The following is a 22046-nucleotide window of genomic DNA, read 5'->3' as shown; positions in this document are numbered from 1 at the left end:
CTTGAGACAGAAGCACCTCACCCCTGGCTGAAGCCTAATTCACATAAATTAATCTTGGCAAAGCACTCGGACACCTGGAAAGACATGGGGTTTGTTTTTAACCAAAAGACAGGATGAGAACAACTTCTCACAACAAAATAACCTTCACAGGCAGCGTGGTTCTCCTGCCTTCAAAGGCTCTGTGCTGGGCCATACCAGGGGACCGTTACCAACGAGTCTCCCCTCATGCACTACATTAAAAAAAGAACAACTCAGTGAAGCCAAGTCTCAGCAAAGAATGGATTTTCAGCTGGTATTTCTTCTTCATTACTACAATTGATACTAAGGAGCTCCTGACTGCTGCAGCCTTCTTTACATCCCACCAGCGTAGCCAGTGCTGGTGAGTGGAAAGGCAACAAGTTACAGGTACACGAAGTTACTCAACACTAGAAAGGTCCGGTTTGTATTTGTAAGCGTAACTTGCAAGCAGATTACCACATCCATTTTTTGGTTTTGTTTTTTTTTTAGTGTGGGATACTGTGAAACTGTTGGTTAGTACCAGAAAAAAACTTACTTTCTCTCCTCTTTCTCCTTTTGGACCTGGCAACCCCTATAAGGAAATAAAAAAGAAAAGACTAGGGAAAGGAAATGGAGAGGAAAAAAAAATAATCCATGGGGATGTGGGTGACATTAGTGGGACATGGAGCACAAAGTTTGTTTCCCAAACTGATCGTTTCCTTGACCTCATGACAGTGACTAGAAGAGCTTCAAGCTGATAGGAATCTTTTGGTCTCTTTTGTAAGAAAAAACAATAATAAAGCAGCATCTGGAACAGTGGCATAAAGCACTATCAATGGGAATGCAGAAATTCCTCAACTGCAATCTTAGAACAGATTTCCCAACATAGCAGGTGGCTTTTAACATCTGAGAAGAAGAAATAACTGTGACATCTAGACCTGCAGCTGCCCCTAGGAGCCCAGTGCTCAGGACTCCAGCTCAGAATGGACTCTCTTGCTTTATTCTAGAATCTTACACTAGAACTTTGTTGGCATGTTGGGTTTTGTGTAGCTTGTGAATCTACAGAGAGCAAGGGGAGGTGGGATTTGTTGAATGCTTTATCATCAGCTAAGTGGCCTGGGCTTTGCATATCCAGACATCTCCTTAAGAAGGATGATTGTGAATAAAATTTTCTGAGGGAGAAAAATTGTGAAAAAAAGTTCTGAGGGAGAACTGCTGTGGGAACAGCTTGTTTCCACTCCATTATTTCACATCTTGACCTTCTTTGAGGCCCGAAAGCAGAAACTTACTGTTGGCCCAACGTCACCTGGAGGTCCCTTCTCTCCGCTGCTGCCTCGGGAGCCTGTCACTCCTTGGAAACCCTGCAGACAGTAATTACAAGACACAGATAAAACTCCAGTAACTTCCTAACTTTCTTCTTTTTCTGTTCAAGGCTGACATCTCCCTTCAGCTCCAGGGGCACCAGCAGCTTTTGTTTAGAGGACTCTAGGAAGGGCATTGGAGCCTTAAGGTTTGTGTCAGTACCTCGTCCAGCCATGAGTCCAATGTTAAGAGTATATCATGTATGAGTCATGTTCACATCATTTCCTATTACTGTCTTAATTATAGTCAAGACAGAAAAGCTGAGTTTTCCCAACAAATTGCAATGTGATTTTTACCCTACAGGCTTTAAAACCTTCATTACATACTCAGATTTAGACATAGCTTAGAGCATCACCCTTTTCTTCAGCCTCCTAATACCATGCTGTTGCTTTCTTTTTCGTTTAAGACCTGTGTTTTCCTCTAATACTTTACAACAACAACAGCAGCTTAGAGAATGGGAAGTGCCTTCTTTGGTCAGCTCCTCTTTGTGACGTTTCTGTGTCCTTTGGAGCCATAAAAGGAAGAAAAAATAAGCCAAAAACCACCAGTAGAAATGCTTTTTTATAACTTTCCAGCTATTATGTTTAAGTTCAATGGAGATTAGCAACTCTTCTGATCAGCAAAAATGAAGGAAATCTTCAAGGCAGCACCAGTGCAGCTTTCAAAGCCTGCTCTGAAGGCTACAGTGATTTCCTCACGTTTAGAAAGCTGAGGTTCAGCCCTGGCAGCTCCACATCTTCCCAGGATGAGCAAGTCAAAGTGACAAGCCGAACTCAACCTCAGCTGCCATAAATACCTAACTTCAGCCCAACTACCGTGGGGTCTAATGCAAAGACAGCAGTGAGCAATCTCCATCTTACACTATTCAGGATTGCCAAATTCCCTATAGTTCAGCAGCAAGCATCAGTAACTACCAGGTCCACCACCCAACACCTAAAAGCAAATTTGTTTCATCTTCCCACGTGAAGCTCATGTTTCACAGAGCTTGGAAGGGGCTGTGATGCATTTGGATTAGCAGATGGATGTAAATCAACAAATGTTAAGGTTCTGCCTTCCTGGGCACAACAGAGTGCAAATGCATTTATCTACATAGAGCCCTGGCTGCAAGTCCTGAAAATGGTGTGGGGAGAAACCTTTCACACTTGCCTGCATCCTGCAGCTCCTGCTGATCTCAGTCCAACAAGCCCAGATACCTCAAATTCAACCAACAGTAGCACCAGAAAAGCAAAAACAGAAGAACAAGCAGCCTCTTGCTGGGTCAAAGCTTCCCCAGAAATTGCCAGAAGCATCCAAGTTTTTTCTTCTTGCCCTGACAGTGGCAGGGAAAGGGGACATCTGGACAATGTGCCAGGAATTCCCTGTGATGCCTCGAGAAGGGGTTTTGCCCTTGCCCCTCTGGGTGACAGCTAGTTAGCAGAAACCACAAGCCCCTGCTGAGGAAGAGATTTCGATACACAGCACAGCGAGTACTCACCCTTGGTCCAGGAGGTCCTGGAGGCCCAGCTGTGCCTTCTAGTCCCCTCACCCCCTGCAAAGCCAAATCCAGTCATTTATTAACGAGAGGATTCAAAGAGACCTAGTAAGCAGTAAGGTGTTTTTTCCATGTGCTGCTGTTAACAGAAGCCTGGTAGGAATGGGTAAAAAAAATGCATCTGCCAAGCAGGCAAGGAGGGTGGCACCTGGTCAAATCTGGCCAAACCTAAGATGGCCACATTAATATTTTTTTCCCCCTAATCCCGCTGACTTTGTGAAAAGACTATTCATGTATGCACTGAGTGCATTAGGAGAACTGAATGTTTCAGGTCTCTGCTGGTATGATCACAGCAGGATTTTAGGCACCCATGCATGAAAACTCAGAGGAAAGGTACTTTACCTTTGCACCTTGAAGACCATCCTTGCCCGGAGCTCCCTGAGCACCAGGAATGCCCTGTAAATCAGAATTGCTGGGTGAAGTTGGTATCTGATTGTCATTGCCCTAATTCATCTTGTAACAGGGGACTTCAGAAAAAGATGGAAGAGGAAACAGTTATTCATTAAACAGAGCAATCGCTGTTATCCCACTTTTAATTCCATTATATCTAGCTTCCAGATAGGTCTTTCTTGCACCAACTGACTCAGTTTCCCTGGGGAAAGTGAGGACACTCCAAAACAGAAGGCAGTTTCCAAGTAGGCAACAGTAATAACTCTATGGCTTTTCAGTCTCACTCAAAGCAGTTACTGGGAAAAATGGGCAAATATCTTCAACAACTAGAAGGAACGGTGTCTACCAGTACCTGCATGCCAGGACTTCCAGTGTCTCCTTTCTCTCCTTTAATTCCCGGTGGTCCCTTGGATTAGAACAGAAGCACAGTTAGGCACACTGCAGCACCCTTTAAGGCAAACAACATCCTCCTGCTCCACATCCACGTCCTAGGTTGTTGCTGCTCTCTGCAGTGCTACAAGGTAATTTACAGCCATGTACAGCATGTGCAGGGGGATTCTGCCATCCCAGGCGTGCACGCAGCAGCCTCCACCTCTGCTCCTTGCCAAGCAATGACGATCATTGCAAAGAAAAATGCTTGAATACTCCACTGGGCTGTTTTCATTAAAGGCTCATTAGGGAGAGTCTGGACAAAAGCAGTCTTTTGCCAGAATGACTAAATGCATGGGTTTGTCAGCATGAAGAAAAAAAAAAAAAAACAAAAAAAACCCAACATCTCTCCCTAGTGCAGCTGTCCAGCTGTTAGCAAGGATGATGTAAACACATAGATACGTTTTGGGGGCTTTATTGAGACACTCACTTCTGAGACATGTTCTAACTGCAAAGAGCAAGTGACAGAAAAAAAAAAAAGGCAGTGGAAGAGATCACATACCACAGGACCCTGAACCGTGATTCCTTGGGAACCTGGAGAGCCTTGCTGGCCACTAGGACCCTCTGGCCCTACTTGTCCAGGTGGGCCTGGTTCACCCTAAAGCCAAAGACATGTAATCAAACATAAGGAAAGAAAGCAATTAGCGCCTGCTCTCCATATGGGCTGCACTGCATGACCCGGGTCAGCACGAACCATCTGCAGGATTCAGGATGACATCATCCAAGGCAGTGAGGGGGTCTTTAGTAACCTCAGCTGCCTTTGCCTTTTAGGTCTGTTTTGGTGCATGTTTTACAGGAGAAGACAGCAAAGCTGCAGAAGGTGCTTTGCAAAGCACAATTCACCTTCCCAAGCAGCAGGGCATTCCCATTATTCAAGGTGGCCAGAGAGCAAAGGGGAATGTTCCTTTTAACCCACGGCTGAGATCTGCGTCCATTCTCATTCCTTCCCTAGCATCTTCCCCATGTAACCATGCTGCTTTCCCAGATGTCATCCCAAAGAAGGGGACCAATGGGCTGGTCTGGCTCTGCCCTGTCTTGATCAGACACTTGCACTGGGGCTTGCTACAGACCAGGGTTTGGGGATCCATACCCGGCCATTCCTCATGCTCACCTCAGGACTACGCCTGAAGGTTTTGCATGGTTCTTGCTCTGCTTCGCTCCTCACTCTGCTCTGCCCCAGAGCAGCACCAATCTGTCTGGTTTGGAGGCTTGGCAGCCACAACAATCACAGAACAGCACAAAGACTGACCATTTTCCAGCAAGGCTGCTTTCAGAGAACATTGCTGACCACGTACATGGCATTAATTCAGCGTAATCAGGCTCATCATCTCAATTTCCAAAGCCCAACTGAGCATTTAATTAATGATAAGTAAACCCATCCTCCTCAATGCATCAGTCCTTAAAGCTCTGTTTGGGCTCTGCTTGGCACAGTGAGACAGTCCCCAGCCTAAGGAGTCCAGCTCAGACCAGGAATGAACACATCCAGCTGCACTAGCAGAGGAGTCTGCACTCCTGCATCGTAACTCTGGCGCAGCTTGAAGCAAACAAAGCCAGAGGTAGTGCTGAGTGTCAGGACTCACCTTGGGTCCTGGCTCCCCCTGCTCCCCTTGTGGTCCTCTTCTCCCAGGGCTGCCCTGCCAGTAGGACACAAAGCTGCCATTAGGAATGTCGTCACCTTTATTGCAGTGTAACCAGGAGCCTAGGAGACAGAAGCTGGTGCACTTGGCTATGCACAGGGAATCACAGAACCATGGAATGGTTTGGGTTGGAAGGGACCTTAGAAATCATCTTGCTCCACAGGCAGGGACCCCTCCCACCAGCCCAGGTTGCCCCCAGCCCCGTCCAGCCTGGCCCTGAACCCTGCCAGGGACGGGGCACCCCCAGCTGCTCTGGGCAGCCTGTGCCAGCGCCTCGCTGCCCTCACCACCAGTGAAGAAGTGACACACGTTTCCTGTGCCAGAGAGCTCGCAGCAAAAGGAGACAAGAAGAAAATGAATCAAGTCACCCAGCAAATGTAGAAAAGAGGAGAAGGGAGGAACAGCACAGCCCCTCCGTGACGGGTGGTGGGTGCACTGCACTCGCCCCCAGCAGGGAAAGCTGCAGTTTCAACCTCCTCCCTCCAACTCCCGCAGAGAATCCATGCCGAGACACATCACGTATGAGCCTGGGAAGACATTTGAGAAGAAAAAGGAGTGGTGCTCCCATCCACAGCCCTTTGGGACTACGCTGGCTTTTATGCTCTTGTCCCAAGAGAACAAACCCGTGCTGAGGTGGGGGACAGCCACCAGCTCTGGGGACACCTGGCTTAGCTCTGCGTCTGCAGAACTGCTGGGTGGAGAGAAGAAACCAGTCTTCTGGCATGAACCAATATCATGTGATCTTAATCTGGAAGCTGCTATTTTTGAATCTAAAAAACACGATGGGTTTGAATTAAAAGGCACAGGAAGGCAGCTTGGGGAAAGGTGCATTCAGAAATGCCCAGAAGCTCATTTCAGAAGCCAGCTGGACCTGGTCAAAAACACTCATTAAGGGCAGTGATAAATACAAGGTGGGACGTAGCCCTGCTAACTGGAGTTTTAAAAATAGCAATAAGTGCTCCTGTGACTGCAGCAAATTATCAGGGGTTTAGTGGCATGAGGGTAAGGTTATGTGTCAAAACCGTAATTTCTCTAATGCGTAAGAGAGTCCTGCTTTTTTTAAAGACTTATACTGCAGCGATGTTTAAACCACGGGGCAATGCAAGCTGGTAATTATGCACTTAGGATATTGAAGCAAACCGTGATAGTGGAGTGTGCTGTTAATTAAACTTCCACCAGAATGAGCACATAATTACTCGGCAATGAAGCACTGTTCCTTGCAAAGCGTGGAACTGAATTCACAGTTAAACCACAGTAATGCAAGAGGTGATCTGAAACCTGTGCGCTTGAGAAAGGAGGCCAATGTTTACTAAATGGTTATTTTCCAGGAGAAAAGCTCCCGGAGTTGTTGAAATGGAGTGCTCTGGACACACTGTCAGGCTTCAGCTGCCTTGTGCAAATAAAATGTTTTTCCCCAAAACTTTCAAAAAGCAAACTTTTTTGATAACTGCTTCCTAGTGTTTGATTGGAATATTTTCTCCTGCAATTTAAGCCCACGGTGACTCTCCTGTGTCCATGATGGATAGCGCAAAATATTGCATTTGCCTTTTATCCCTGAGCATGTTACATACTTAATGACCGTTATCACTTGCCCCTCTTTTTCTTCAGGATTTTCTTGCAGGGCACATTCACTGTAAAGGGAGAAAGCTTTGTGGACAGACAGGATTGCAGTGTCTCCCCTTTCTCTTTTCACTGCCATCTCCCCACCCCCCTTCCAACAGTTAGAAGGCTCCTACCTAACACAGAAACCAGATAGGAAGGTTTTGTGGTGGGTTGTTTTTAGTGGGTTTTGTTGTTGTTTTTTTTTCATTTACAAAGAATTTCAGAGCCTCCGATCCATGAAATCTCTGCAGGCACCAAGGGTGACCCGTCCTCCTCTCCTAAGAGGATTAACGTGGCACCAGGAACTGCTCAGCCTGTTCCCAGCTGCAGCTGTTGCGTTGCCACCTCGCCATCTCCCCATTTCATCAGCATCTGAAATCTGAAGGGCACCTCTCAGCCTCGCCCTGCGCGAGGAGGCATCTAGGACAAGAGGACATGGCCTCCAGTTGCGCCAGGGGAGGTTTAGGTTGGATATTAGGGAAAATTCCTTCCCCAGAGGGTGGCCCAGCACTGGGACAGGCTGCCCAGGGACGTGGTGGAGTCACCAGCCCTGGGGGGGGTTAAAGGACACGTAGATGTGGCGCTCAGGGACGTGGGTTAGTGGTGGGCTTGGCGGCGCTGGGTTAACGGTTGGGCTCGGTGATCTTAAGGGTCTTTTCCAGCCTAAATGGTTCTCTGATTCTAAAATTTTGCGGAACCCCAGGAGCATTATCCTCATGCCTACCATGCCCAAACAACATGAATCAACACCCGTGCATGCAACATGCTGCGTGGAAGGTGAACTCACAGGGGGCCCTGGAGGTCCTGGCAAGCCCGGGCGGCCAGACGTACAAGAGCAGGCGGGAGCTAAGCTAGGGCAGGTGTCCTCATCCCTCTGAAACAAAAACAAGCCCAAGTGGCATGAGCAGCTGCGTAGCAAGAGCAGGATGGATCACAGGTAACATTTTCAGTCTTTCAAAATTCAGCCTTTCAGTTGCAGAAAAGCAGAATTTTTCTCTACTCCACTGAGAGATTTTTGTGAGCAATTCTTTTATTTTTCTGTTTAATATACAATTAATAAATTATATATATATTATTATACCTAAATATATAATGAGTACACATATATAAAAATAGATATATAAATATAAATAAAATATAATTAATAAATAACAAGTTTAGACAAAAAATATATGAACCAGTCCTGCCTAAAATTTATATAACACATACTGGAGGATAATTTTCTCCTTGTTAAGTATTTGTACACCTCACAAAGCAACTTTCTGTGTTGAGAAGAAAAGGAAAGGAAGAGCAGGGGGATGTTGTGACTCTACACAGGGCTGAGGTGGCAGCAAAGCCGTAGGACTGTCAGAGCTGCTGTTACAGATGAGAATATACACTGCACCGGGGTTTGGAGTTCTGTTTTCTTTTGAAGCAAACACAGTTTTGTTCACTTCACCAAGAAACACACAGATGTTAATCCCAAGAGAAAAGAAAAAAAGAATGGTTTCCCTCTTGAGTCTTTGCAGTGTCATGTCAGTGCCATGGACTTGTTCCATCACCCCCAAATTCATGTCAGTTAGCAGAGTGGTCCCTCTTGTCTTACCAGTGCAGGGAGATCACAGCATCTGTCTTCCTCTGCCCCCACGCTGCTGCAAGTGATCTGCAAAGACTGCAGCTGGAACTGGGCGAAAAAGAGAGTTTGACAAGAAAGTAGCAGCGGCATGCACAGTCCATCACCAAATCTCAGGACATTCAAGTGCTAAAAATAATCTTCAGTGATAATTTAACAGGACTCTTCCATGTGATCCCAGCTATAAGTGTGCCCAAAAAAGCCACAATATGAAAGGTACCCCTGGCTACAGGGTGTTTTACAAGCCCTCAGGTATCTGTGTCTCGCTAAGCAAGTCAGCCAGCAGCTTCACACTAGCAAAAGCCAAGTCTGTGGTGCACTCACAATCCTGCAGCAGCAGGCAGGTTCTCAAGTAACGGGGCTCCAGCATCACCAAAATGTGAAAGCAAACTGCTTTGCTGCCCTTAGGGGCATGGACACAACAGTAAATGTGGCAGCAGCATTTCCCAGGACAGATGTGATCCCCTCCCAAGAAACCCCAACCTGTCTCTCACCACATCCCTCAACTGCCACATGCGCCCATTCTGATTGACAAAGGAGCACACGCTGCACAAAGCCAAACCAAAATTATGAGGCAAATTTTTTTTTTTATTTCTTTGACACCATTTCTCATCTTTTTTCCTTCCTCTCCATGCATTTAACAACAAGCAAGCTGTACTGTCCAGGCAGTGTGGCAAGCAGCATACAGGTATAGATGAGCCCCATAGATCAAGCGGCATTTAAAGATATCTTAAATTAAATAAGGTTCCATCATAACCAGTACTGAGACACTCTGCCTTCTCAAGGGCAGCAGAGCCATGGAAGACATGAAACTTTTCTGGGCTTGAAAGGCAGTGGGAGCAGGGATGGCGCAAAGCTGTTCATTATTTAGCTTGCTCTGTCTAACTAAGCTGCTAGCAGGGAGGGTTTGGGGGGGACAAGGAAAGCACAGATTCCTGCCTTGTTGCCCCAGGCTTGCAATCAAATTACCACAGAATTTATTCAGGAAATAAGTGAATACTGCTCGAATACCACTACCTCCTGGTTTGCTACACAGCTGACCTCGTATTTTACAGACAATTCCAGTGTTCACTTTTTTCCCAGTATATCCCAGATCTCTGCTTCTCTCTTTGCAGCTGGGAAGGCATATGGGACAAACTGTTTTTACTGTGTTGCTTTGAGGCAAGGGAAGTCATAAATCAAGTGATGCACTGCTTTCCCCTGGGCTTCTTGATCTAAAAGCAAAGCCAAGGAGTAAAAGCTTCACATAAGTCGTGAAGGATTTTCCACAGTCCCACTGGCACATTGCAAGTAATGAACTTGCCCCTTATTCTGCACGTATTTAACACTTGTTTTAGGGACTAAGTACAGCAACAGAATGCCAGGCAATGCCATACTTGGGTGGCTTTGCCCTTTGGACCATGCACCGAGCTGTCACAGGGCATGACACCAAGCCCATGCTTCCCCTTACTCCTCTTTTTGCAGGGAGTGGGCTCCTGTGATGCACTAAGCACATACCCCCAGGCTGGCACCGAGTGTTTGGGTTCCTTGGGTTTTTTTCAAGTAGCAGCTGATGAAGAGCCTCTATAGTAAAGATTATTTCCCTTTCATTTGCATGCAGATAGGCAATCCCAAACAGGCTGGAGATGGAGGCGCATCCAGCTCTGCTTTCAGTCTCTGGCATTTCCCGATATCACTGGGTGGGGGCTGCTGTGCACAACCTTCCCTTGCAGAAGCAAGGAACCCTTCTGTCTGCTTCAGCATCTTAGTGCAGGATCTGTGCTCCCCTGGTCCCCAGATGATGCAGCCAGCGGAAGGCACCTCCGGAACATGCTCACGCTGCTGCCTGTGATCACAGACCTCAAACAGAGGTAGGAAGCGAGGGGGAGAAACAGCACGCTAGGAAAGCTCATTAAAATCATGGAGATCAGTGGGATCAGGGCACGGTTGTGCGTCACAGCAGCATTTGGAGGAATTCAGAGTCAGAAGGGTGTGAGATGGCACTCCTCTCCATCTGCCCACCCAAGCCAGCTCCAAATTTAAGCCCCCCTCCACTCCCCAGCCACTGGGGACTCACCGATGCAGACCCGCTCCTGGGTCCTCTGGTCCTCGTCACCTTTCCCAGCATGATGAAGCCAGCGGTGGAGATGCTGCCGACAGTGTTGATAGGTTTCTCTGCTATTTTCTTACAGTCCAGATAGAGTTTGATCTTGAAGTGGCTCACAGCCACGTGCACCTGGGCGGCAGGTGGAAAGAGGTGGGTTGGAGCTCCGCGACGAGATGAGGGAGTCTTTTAAAGACAGTAATGCCTTCTGCCCAATTCCCAGACTGCTGGTGTTACTGGCGGGGTGTTTTTAGTGAGCAAATGGATCAAGGGGGTCTCAGGAATAAGTTTCAGTATGTGCTGTGTCTGCTGTGCAACACTGCACTTTTCCCTGATGTTGCCCTCACCTCTCCTTGGGAGAAGCCTTTCTGGAGTTGTAGTATTTAATAATTCAGTTTTCAGATCTAGCTAAATAATGAAACTGCCTGCAGATGCCTGATGCTCATTTGGGTGGGATATCTTTGCTCTGAGGACATAGGTGGCCAAAACCCCACCCTGTTATGAGCAAAAGGTGGCTTTCTCACAAGGCTAGATTTTATTATTCCTTCTTTCCAGCACTAAGTGGTCACCAAAATCCCAAATTCTAAAAAAAAAAAAATGTTTAATTTTTCAGGTTTTCCTGGTTATCAAGACCTAAAAAAAAACCCTCAGTTTTGGAGTTTTGGGAGGGAAAGGGAAGCAATCAACATACGGAAATCATATCCTGAACATGGGATGAACCTTAATTCTTCACAATTATAAACTTCAGCATATCAAATAGGTTTGCCAGTTTCCTAGCAATCTGGATGCAAAGCATTTGTATAATTACTCCTCACTCTGAGCAAAACACATCAATGGCATAATATTCCCAGACTGGAGTGAGATAGTGAGCCATGTTTCTCCCTCTCTTGATAAGGACCTTATGGAAGCTCCCATAGAATATCTTCTTCACTTCCTGCTGGTCAAAGAAGACTTCCTGCAAATCAGCCTTGTAGTCATAATTGAAATAGGTCAAGGATTTCTTACTGGCTACAGGGAAAATAGGACAAATAACAGCTTAGAATTAAAAGAGGAATTGATTTCACCCACGTATGAACAATAGTAAATAAATAGGCTTAAACATGGTGAAAGACTTTATATGTTATAATGAAATACTTCTAAAGAATGGGAACAAAAAAGAATATGTAAAAGTACTGAATATGTTACAAATAGAGTAAAAATAAAAGTACCCCTTTTAATTGCACCAGACAGTATTTAAAATGCAAGGTTGGCAGCAAAACAAAGCTTCCCAAAAAACTGCTGCTGTGTAACAAAAACATTAGAAGTTGCCAAGTGAATGCCGAAAGGAGTTCTGCTGCTCACACAAACATGAAAATATGTTAATACAATGTCTTCAACAAGAAACCTTACGGTCAAGGTTAATGCCAAGGAGAGGCTGGAAGTCCTCATCTGTTATTTGCCAAACAGCGAAGGGCTCCTTGGGGGTCTCAGGCAGGAGGCGCAGGAGGATGCTGATGGTGTGCTCAGGTGGGATTGCAAAGAGGTGGACGTCACTGCAATGAGATAAGCCGAGCAAGGGTCAGAGGCTTAAAGCAGCGAGAGCCAGCAAGCGAAATCCTACAGAAAGGGCTCATCCATCTTGTTTCTTGGGCAGGGTGGCCTGGAAAAGCTTCACCCCCAGGAGCTGAACAGGATATGCCAGGAGACAGCCTGGCCCCTATTCTGTGCACCCACCTCAGGCTGTTGAAGCCTGTGCTGAGTGACGAGCCCTCAAGGGCCTTGCCCTCATGCTGGGGGGGATACCCAGGTGGAGCAGCTGGTGTCAGTCCATCACTGCCAGAGCTGCCTTGGGGAAAGCCAAGACACAGTGAGTGCAGCCTCGATGCTTTTCAAAACATAGCCCAGTGGTAGCTTACAAAACATCCCTGCCAGGCTCCAAAACACTGCCCCAGGTCTCCTCTTCAAGAAGGAGGAATAATTCTCCTGTATTCATGGGGTAAATCTTTAAGCCTTGGCAGACATCAGTGTATGTGCCCTTCAGGGATAAGCTCAGAGCCCACAGAAAGCCCCCTCTGGGTCCCTGCATCCCAGCTGCAAAACCTGGGCTGAGCGCTGGAACTCGTGACCGTGCAGCGATGCCGGTCAGCAGCTGCTGGCACAACCCAGCTCCCTCCGCAGCCGCTGCCAGACCCATCAAAGCACCCTGGGTAGGAGCAGAACCGAGAGGAGACAAGGCAATGAGGAAGGTCAAATTGGTTATGCCTGAAATACATTTGTAATCTGAAACAGGACACATTTGCATGGGCATATACACAACTCATCAAGCGTCTTTTCAGGACTGATTCATAAATAATGCCAGGTTCTTCTTTCTCTCTCTGTTTCTGAAGGAGTAATGTCCTTGGAAAGGCATATATAGAAGCTGAACAAAAGGATTTGCCCATAATTTTCTGAGTATTTAGACCAAAGGGTTCTCTGAATCTCTCCCACTCTGTTTACTCTTAAGAAGATTTGCTTCTTTAACTAAGATTAAACTGAGCCAGTGCCTCAGTAATTAGGCTTTAAACAAAGTAGCACTGAATGTCAGGAGTCAGATCATTCCTGATTTATCATCGTAAAAAATGAATGAGGTCATGGGAGCTGCCTGGCCCGCCTGGGACCCTGCTGAGAAGCTTCGTGTTCAGTGAAACAGGGTCAAGTCACAGCCCAGAGCCACTGGTTATTCCCTCTCATCAATACAGACCAAGCTGCAGAGAGCAGGTCTGTCTCCACGCCAGAGATGTTGGTAGAAGGGATTGAGGATGAAAATATGACCTCAAACTGCCATCACTGAAGTGTATGTGGTTGTGGATGGAATGCCTAAAGAATGGTGCAGCGTCTATACCTGACATGATCCTTATGCCCATCACAGCAACTAAAACTGCTGGAAAAAGTGACTTGGTAAAAAGGAAAAACCTCGCTGTGAAAATGTGGGGCTGTGCAAAAGATATAATGAATAACCCTACTGTGTCCCCTTAACTTCTGTGTGGCACGTTACAATTCCTCTTGAGGAAAGTCAGAGGTTCATTTCTTAATATATTAAGGAAAAACTCTCTGGCGTTCTTTTCAGTCTAGTACGGTCTGATTTAGCTCATCAACTTTATCATTTCATTTTGAAGTTGCCACTGGGGCTGCACCATTCATCCACAGATCAGTGATACTCCTCTGCTGTGAGCATAGCTAATGTGTGCACATGAGACGGACCATGGAGATGACACCGGTCACAGCTCCACTCCCACCTAGTCCTCTGGGTGAGCTGAGTGTCTCGGAACAGGGTGAAGGTACGGGAACCACTGAATATGAAGGGCTCCATGGCTACGCCTTTAATGGAGGCATATTCCTTCTCTACCAAGCCAAAAATCTCCATCATATCAAATCCTGGAGCAGAAAAAGAAAAAGAGAAAAATAAGTGATTAGAAATGAGAAGTGTGATTGAAGAACAGGTAGAATTAGCCTCTAGCTAGCATGGAGAAGGCAACAGGAGAAAGCGCCAGAGCAACACGGCACCATCAAGGCTGTGCAAACCCACTAGAAACCCGGAGTGTGCTCCACAAGTGGCAGCCAAGGAAAACAGTTCATGCCTGCACCCTGCATACACCTTCGCTGTAATCCTCTCCTCTTGGAGAAGAATAGACTAAAGATGGAGACTTTCACAACTGTGTTTTCAAACGTTCAGAATGAAAAAACAAATGTGAAAGAAGTTACTCCAATAATTTCGCCTTTTCGACCAGATGCAAATCTTCACAAGACATGGAGCCAGTCCAGTAATTACTAGGAGGGAGAAAGAATTTTTTCTGCTCTGAAATGTCTTATATGTAAGAGTCAGAAAAATTAGGAAAGAACTTTAAAATATAAGCATTTCTATTTCTCTCTGTTTTCACAAGACACCCAGGGGTCACCTGCCTTATGCGGTCTGCAGAGATTCTCCCCTGACATCTCTGACATCGCCTGCTTGGTTCATGCAGCTTCATCTCACTCTCCCAGCTCACCATTAAAGCTCCAAGTCATTTTCTCATTTCATTTTTCTGTTCAGTATGACAAGATCTTGCAACTAGGATTCTTTTTTTAGTTAATCTGAATTTGCAGCAGGCTGGGATGAAGGCGATAGCTCATTTTTTAGCAGATGGAAAGGCTACAATTTTATTTCAACAGGGTGCTTTCAGTCTGGATTCCCTCACCTATTCACCATTTACAATTTTCTGTAGTTTCTTGGCTTGAGTTTTTATTTTGCCTGAGGGTTGATCTGGGGTGTTAGGGTTTTTTGTTGGTTTTTGGGGTTTTTTTTTCCCCAGTTTCAACAGTACTAGGGAGTTTGCCAAAAGAAATGACCTATTTGAGAACCATTTATCTGTTGTGGAGCTTCTGGCACTGGAACTTTCTTTAGAACATGCAGGAAATATTGTATCGTAAAGATTGAGAATAAAGCTTGAGTCACAGTTATAACTGTATTGTAATATAATTGTATTATTACCAGATTGGGCATCTGCCTTGTAAGGGTTTCAGTGAACTGCTAAGGCAATGGGCTACTCCTGCCACCTTTGTCAAGGAGAAGGAGAGGTCAGCATTTGTTGTGGCTGTATGATTTGATTGCTTTAGCTTCTGCATCCATGGACAGGGCAACGGCACAGAGAGCCGGGGGGATGCACATCCCACAGGCTGCGAGGTCTGGGGAGCTGAGCAAAGATGAAGTGACCAAACCATGGAGTAACGGCAGAGCTGAGAACTGAAGCCAGTTTCTCATTCTCACCCATATCACAGCACTCTTTGGGAAGGAGATGGTAGCACTTTATAAGCAGAACTAATGGCTTTCAAAGTAACCCTAACAGCGTGAGCAGCTGTTAGGGCAGAGGCAAGAGAAATGGTAACCTGCTACCTTCTCAAAGCCCACACTGCGGGGAGCACCTTGGGTATCTGCACCTCCTCTAGAGGATGCTAAGGTGATCCTGGACACAGACGGAGTTTTTCTTAAGGAGCCTATATGAGGTAGGAATTGAAATCCTCTTGAAATTCCACAGCTGTTTGAAGACAGCTTCCTTAAGACTGGTGAAAATCCCAGCGTTAAGCACTAACAGCTCAGAGCATGAGCTGGTGTGACAGCAGGGGCATACTGATTTGGTTAGTGCAGAATATCCTTCTGCTTGATAAAGGCTGTTTTCCTATTTCAGTTCTCAGACTTCTCCTCTTTCCCTTAAGACAGGGAAACCATTTCCCTCCTGCTCAGCTCCTGCATATTTCTCAAAAGCCAAGACCAGGTAGTGTTTTCCCATTCACAGCTCAGCACCATCAGGGCTGGATACGGTACCATACCTCGTACGGAGCCTTTGGTAGAGCTGATGGTGGGGCAGGCTGTGAGAAGAAAATAAAAAACTGTTAGGGAAGAAAAGACAGTAGGGGATTATGGAAGCAAAATTAACAGAGCTCCTCTAGGCAGAGCAATGGAAAAACACAGCAAAACTTAAGAATATTCTACAGCTTAATTCATACCCTGGACTTTAACCTTGGTTTTATATATCTGGAGAGAGAAAGAGAATTTATGTTCATGCAGACATAAAGGTTGTTTTTCAGCTTGCCCATTGCAAAACAAAAAATACCCTCTTTCATCATCAAACATCTTCATGATCACTTTCTTTTAACTAACTCACCTGGCACCTTACACTATGAAATACAAAGGAGCGTCATGTTCTGCAAGTTTCTCTTTAAAAATGGACATCAAAACACAATATATTTTTTTTAAAAAAAAGAAAACAGTGCTTTTACTGCAACATGCACCTTAATGGTCTTGTAATTAAAGATAGATATCTGCAGTTCTGAATTTTGTACCTGAAACTCAAAGTGCACACAGCAAAAATATATATCTCAACCTGAGAGTCTGGCTTTTGAATTCTTTTGAACAAAAAGAGTTTTGGCAAAGTTTTGCAGTTTGCCTTTCAGAAATTCCCTTGATGAATCCTCTGAGATGCCACAGGGCAGAAAGAAAAACCAGAGGAGGAAAGGCTGGGATGTGAAGCTGGAACACAAGGCGCCACGGCTATAAGCACTCTCCATTTAAAAGGCTCAGGTAAGGGGGGTTTTAGAAAACAGCGCACAAACATCACTTTCAATTATCTGCTGCCATGTGTATCCCAGGCCATGGGTGCCAGATGGAGCCGGGACAAAGGGAATGCTTGACGCAAAATGAGAAACATCCCTGAAAATCAAGGACACTTGACAAGATGGGCTATTTCATAAATGGTTTTCTAGGTCATCAGTATAATAGAGTCCAGCAGATCATTATACGAAGGCTTTGTTACAGCCTTGCTAGTGCTATCCTTGCGTCAGTGCCGTTTCGTATCTCATCAGAAAAGAAGGGTTTCCAATTTTCCATACTAACTTCTGTAAAATGTGTACAAAATTTAAAGGGGGTGACCTACCCTCCCCAAAGCACCTGAGATTCCTAAGTCATTCAATGTCATTCTTCATGATCAAGACAAAGAAAGGGCACCCGGACCTATGACTTTGACGGACACAGGACTGCTGAAGCCAGGAGTTAAACTACAAAGACCTACAAGTTGCCATGACCTCCATCATTCCATTATTCAACCTGATGCATAGCTTTATACATACATACCATAATTCCGGTAGAACTGGATATAAAACTATTGAAGGGATCTATGGAAATCAGTGAAGAAATCAGTTACGGAAGCTTTAGTCTCAAACCCATCTCTTTGAGCTTGACCAGCCTCTGGCTGTGGAGCAGTGTCCTGCACCCAAGATGAGCTGACTCATGTCCCCAGGCTGTACACTGCTCTTTCCCTTCCCCTTCCAGAAACCAAACAGCTTTCCAAAGGTGAGGCATTGCTCAGAATTGAAACATGATGTAGAAAATAAAAATAAATCCCCCCACAGTCATATAAGCAAACTATAAACCTTCCCCTTTACCAGATACCTGACTCACTGCAGTCAGGGAGCTCCTTCTGACCCTTGCCTAGACCCCAGGGTCCCTCTTGCCAACATCCGTGGCAATTCTCACCTCCGTCCCATGCTGGAGGCACTGGGATTGCTCACAGCTCTTTGATCTGGCAATGCTCAGCTTAGATGAAGCATATCAGAATCAGGGTAAGAATCCCTGACACTGGCAGTTTGCAGTTCTGCTTTGAAGATTTTTTCCTAGACTTTCCAGCCTAGGACTCTTGCTGCCTTGTGCCTTGTTGTTCTTTTTTTTTTTTTTTTTTCCTCTGTGTGTGTGTGTGTGTGTGTGTGTTTATCTCCCCAAATCCCAGCAAAATACAGCTATTCACTGTACAATAAATGTTCACTCCTGCAATATCAAACCATTTCTCTCAATAATTTAGGTACATGTCAATACTGGAGTCTTCTACTGCACATTCAACAGGTCTCCCAACATTATTACATATCGTCTCCACTTCTTCAAAAAAAAAGTTACTTTATAAAACATACAGAATTCAATATTTCTTCTATTATCTTTTCAGCTATCATAGCCAAACAGCTATATTGAATTCTGCAAGGTGACTCATCAGCCTTACGGGAGGATCATTTTCTGCTTGAAAGTTCACAGGACTTCTCCACTGTGGTCTGAACACCTGTAGATTTCCTCAATAGCACACTTGAAAACTTAGTCTGATATGTTCTGTGTTGTGTATAAACTAAACATTTCTCATCTAATATGTTTCATTTTTCCTTCTTGGCTTCCCTCAATATATTTTAAAACTGGAGTTTTGTTTAGAATAATTTCAAATAGGAAAAGCTAACACTGCCACAATATCTGTATTCTAATGTTTACTTCTTAATAACTTTTTATAACCCTATTAATTCAACATTTCTCACTAATCCCTTTCATAGTATGCTTTATATCAGTTATAAGAACATACGCTCATTAAATTTAATAAGGGACTTTACAGAGAACTTTAATTTAAAACATGTAATCATTCCCTTTGCTCCATTTTGGTTCAAGTTGTGCAGAAATCCTCTAAAAATACTACCACTCTGTTTACTAAGTGAGTCTGGATTTAAGAAGTTATGTAGTTTCTGGCTGTCCTTGGACAGTCCCCAGAGGCATCTGTCAAGGAATGACATACCCACCCCTGCCAGCTCTGCAGAGCCCACACTGTGCGATTTGTTAGTGAAAAAAAGAAAAATAAAAAGCAAGACTTTATAGGAAGTAATTTACCCTCTGTTTTAGATGGAACGAATCCTCGTATTGAAGGTAATTTAGACAACACAGGAGCTGAAAAAGAAAGCAATGCATGTGTGAGCTCTGTTCTTCAGGACCGTGACACCTTCCTTGAGACCCAGATGGTCACCAGCCCTTCCCAGTCATCCTGGAATTGCCAACAATGCACAGGAGTGGAGAAATTGGGGGATTCTCCCTTTTCAAGGCTAGTAGCCTACCACACTGAGCAAAACCCTGGCTTTGCCCACAGCCCAGTGCAAGCGAGGACATTGCTGTCTGATAGACATTGCCTCAAGACTGATAGATGGAAGATTATGAAGAACATGCACACTCTGACTGATACACTTACTCGTCCGTCCCGTTGTGGATGTGGTCTCACTCTCTCCTGTGTAGTGGATGGCAGAAACAATCACCTTGTAGGCTCGATCAGGCAGCAGCGACTGCAGGGTCACGCTGCTGCTTTTGCCAGAAGCCATGATCTATAGCAGGGTGGAAAAAGAGCCCGGCATTTGGGCAGGCTTCCTGTCATAGCTCTTACTCACAGCCCAGAGTTACGTGGAGGGGTTCTAGTGGCACGTGCTGGGACAGCAGGGCTCAGGGCAGCATCCCTCCCTGGTTCAGGCAGCAGCAAGAGCAAGCCGAGGAAGCCTGGCTGTGCATTGCCAGCAGAGCAGCCGTGTTCAGGGGAAGAGCATTTTCTTATGTAAAGACCCCAATATTCCCCACGCAAATGCAGAAGTGCGTTATAACACCCTGTGTTTGAGTATAAAATCTAAGGTTTAAAAAGTTAATATTTAACCTCCATAAGTCAGAGGGGCAGTGGGTTTATCCTCTATCCCTCTGCCTCCAAGAATTCCCCGTGGCAGTTCAAGGAGGGCAGAAAGCTGCATTAGCAGCTTTGATGGACACAAATATCTTAATCACAAAGAAGCCTGGAGGTCCTCTTCACAAAGCAACTCATCAGCAAGTCAGGGAAGAGATTTGCTTTTGTAGTCCTGTGAACCAGTATCCTTATAGTAACTGCTACTGGAGTGCGTGGAGTAGGCATAAAATTGTCCCCATGTCCTTCTGGTCCACTACCTGTCACCTACAAAGGAGCCCGAGACTTACTGTTTGCTGAGCACCAGCATCCGAAACAGGGCTGTAAGTGATTTTGTAGTGCTGTATGCGGCCGTCGGGGGGGGTCCAGTGGACCTGGAGGCTGGTGGGGGTCTCAGAGTCGATGAAGAGGTTGGTGGGTGGGCTCCGGGAATCTGCAACGGGGATTAAAGGTGAACAGCATAAAAGACAGGCAGTAATGCTTGTCGATGGGCCACGTGCTTTCCAGCCCATCTCTGAACGCTTCAGTGCTCGGCTGTGCTGTGCTAAGAGCAGAGGCAGTCATCTTGGGCACCAGGCAAGAGGGAAAACAGATTCTGGAGGGATGAGGATTCCCCAAGTACAACACAGTACAACTCAAGCATTCAGCAATTTGAATCCTTGGACATGGAAAAAAAAATTTGGAAGGGGAGAAGAGTCCTGGAAGCACAAAGGAAAGAGATATATACATCACCGACAAACGCCAAAGCATGCCCTTCACACAGACCCAAACTGCAATTGAATTTTATCAAGGAACTGGAAAAACAGCTTTATTGCCAATTAAACCTGGATCACACATCAAAGTTAATCCATCATAATTGCTAATATTTTCCAGCTTTTTCTTTCTATTGTAAAATTATTCTTAAAACCCCCAGAGCAGCCAGCCCACGACAGTTTTGTCTAGCAGTTCTCACACCATCACCCACAGCCTCAGGGAGGGGATCACATACGCTACCTGAGCTACACTCCCTGTGCTGGTCCTGCACGGTGATGTATGGATGTATCCCAGACAGGTGATTGTCTGAGCCATGGGCAGTCAGGAAAGGGTTTGCCAGAGACCAAAGCTGAGCAATTTTTAATTATACAAATGTGTTTCTTTCCCTGGGGTCCCACTGTGTAGCAAACGCAACTTGGTGACAGAGGCTGGAGTGATTTCTTTAAGCAGGTGCTGGGAGTTAGTATGAGAAAGGCAAAGTGGGCCAAATCCATCCGCTGTTTGAGCAAGGGGCTCAGGACCATGGGCTCATCCATTCCCGGAGCTTGTTTCCAAGCAGTGTCTTGCTCTGCATAAATGCACGTGTCTGGCCTTGAACCCATGCTGCTGTGAATGCACAGAAGTCTTGGACAGAGTAAAGGAAGCATTTATTCAGAAGAAACTAAAAATTATGGGCGAGCCCTGAAGATAGTCAAGGGCACACTCCAGGCTAGGAGATTTCTGTTCTGCAGTTTTACCTGTAAAGCTCTTCTGCCCACCCAGCAAAGTCTAGGGTGACCTTAGAGCACAGGCTCCATGAAGATCATTTGCATCTTCATTGATCCTCCTTCTCTTTTCTGTATAAAATAAGCTTACTTTTCCCGAGGCTGAACCAAGATTGCTAGCAGCTGAATCAGGCTGGAGGCTCTTCCTGTGCATCATCACAAGGTAAAGTGGAAAAGAAAATAAGTGTGGGAGGTAAAGTCACTTCAACAGCACTATTATTAGTGCTGTGCTATACATCTGCATCTTTGCTGGCTGCCCTGGCTATTTCCTTGAGCAGAGGCAAGTGGAGATGCTGCTTAAGTGAACTTTAAAGGGAAAGTTAGGGAAAGTCTTCTGAGTTGGTTTTATTCTGGAAAGCCCGCAGGCCTGGCAGAATTTGATGGCATGGATCTGACAGCCAGGGGAAAGGTCACCTCTTGAAGCTGCCCAGGAGGATGGAAGCATCTCTGACACAGAGGACACCATCTGTGTCTTCAATTACCTCTTGAACCTCTGCTTCTCCATAGGAGGAATCCCAGCCTGCTCGTTCTCGGGTCTAACCAGCATCACAGGCACATTTTCAAATGAGAGTAAAACCCTACAGTTCACCCCATCAAAATACTCATCTGCAATGATTATATAGGTAATTTTTTCCCCCTCGCTGCCATGGGTTGAAGCTTCTCCCTCACATTTCGATCCCTGTTATTTGCAATGTATGCTCTGCTAGGAAGAGCTCATTGATGAAGAGCTTGAAGGCAGTTACCAGCCCCAGACTGGAGATGCTGCTGGCACAGCTTAGCTAGAGGAACAGCACCTTCTGCTCCACTTCAGTGCAAAGTCATCCAGGGTGGCTCAGCCCAGCTGAGATGAGACACGTTTGCGTTCTCTGGCCTGGTAACAA

At 45.7% G+C, this 22046-nt stretch overlaps 1 protein-coding gene across 2 annotated transcripts in view; it reads right to left on the bottom strand.

Annotated features, from left to right (window-relative positions):
* The window catches only part of COL20A1 (collagen type XX alpha 1 chain), a 55289-nt gene that overhangs the window by 4842 nt on the left and 28401 nt on the right, over window positions 1–22046 (bottom strand). For both annotated transcript variants that reach the window (XM_080403991.1, XM_080403992.1), the window contains 17 exons: window positions 19939–20081; window positions 19178–19307; window positions 18826–18882; window positions 15966–16004; window positions 13898–14036; window positions 12033–12175; window positions 11542–11651; window positions 10617–10775; window positions 8534–8611; window positions 7736–7822; window positions 5290–5343; window positions 4212–4307; window positions 3633–3686; window positions 3233–3286; window positions 2834–2887; window positions 1287–1358; window positions 554–589 (listed from right to left, as the gene is read on the bottom strand). In XM_080403991.1, coding sequence (XP_080260117.1) covers window positions 554–589; window positions 1287–1358; window positions 2834–2887; window positions 3233–3286; window positions 3633–3686; window positions 4212–4307; window positions 5290–5343; window positions 7736–7822; window positions 8534–8611; window positions 10617–10775; window positions 11542–11651; window positions 12033–12175; window positions 13898–14036; window positions 15966–16004; window positions 18826–18882; window positions 19178–19307; window positions 19939–20081 — 1505 coding nt within the window. The remainder of the gene's footprint in view (window positions 1–553; window positions 590–1286; window positions 1359–2833; window positions 2888–3232; window positions 3287–3632; window positions 3687–4211; window positions 4308–5289; window positions 5344–7735; window positions 7823–8533; window positions 8612–10616; window positions 10776–11541; window positions 11652–12032; window positions 12176–13897; window positions 14037–15965; window positions 16005–18825; window positions 18883–19177; window positions 19308–19938; window positions 20082–22046) is intronic.

This window comes from Falco punctatus (assembly GCF_963210335.1).
Source record: "Falco punctatus genome assembly, chromosome: 10".
NCBI lineage: Eukaryota > Metazoa > Chordata > Aves > Falconiformes > Falconidae > Falco > Falco punctatus.
This window is presented reverse-complemented; position numbering and strand designations above follow the sequence as displayed.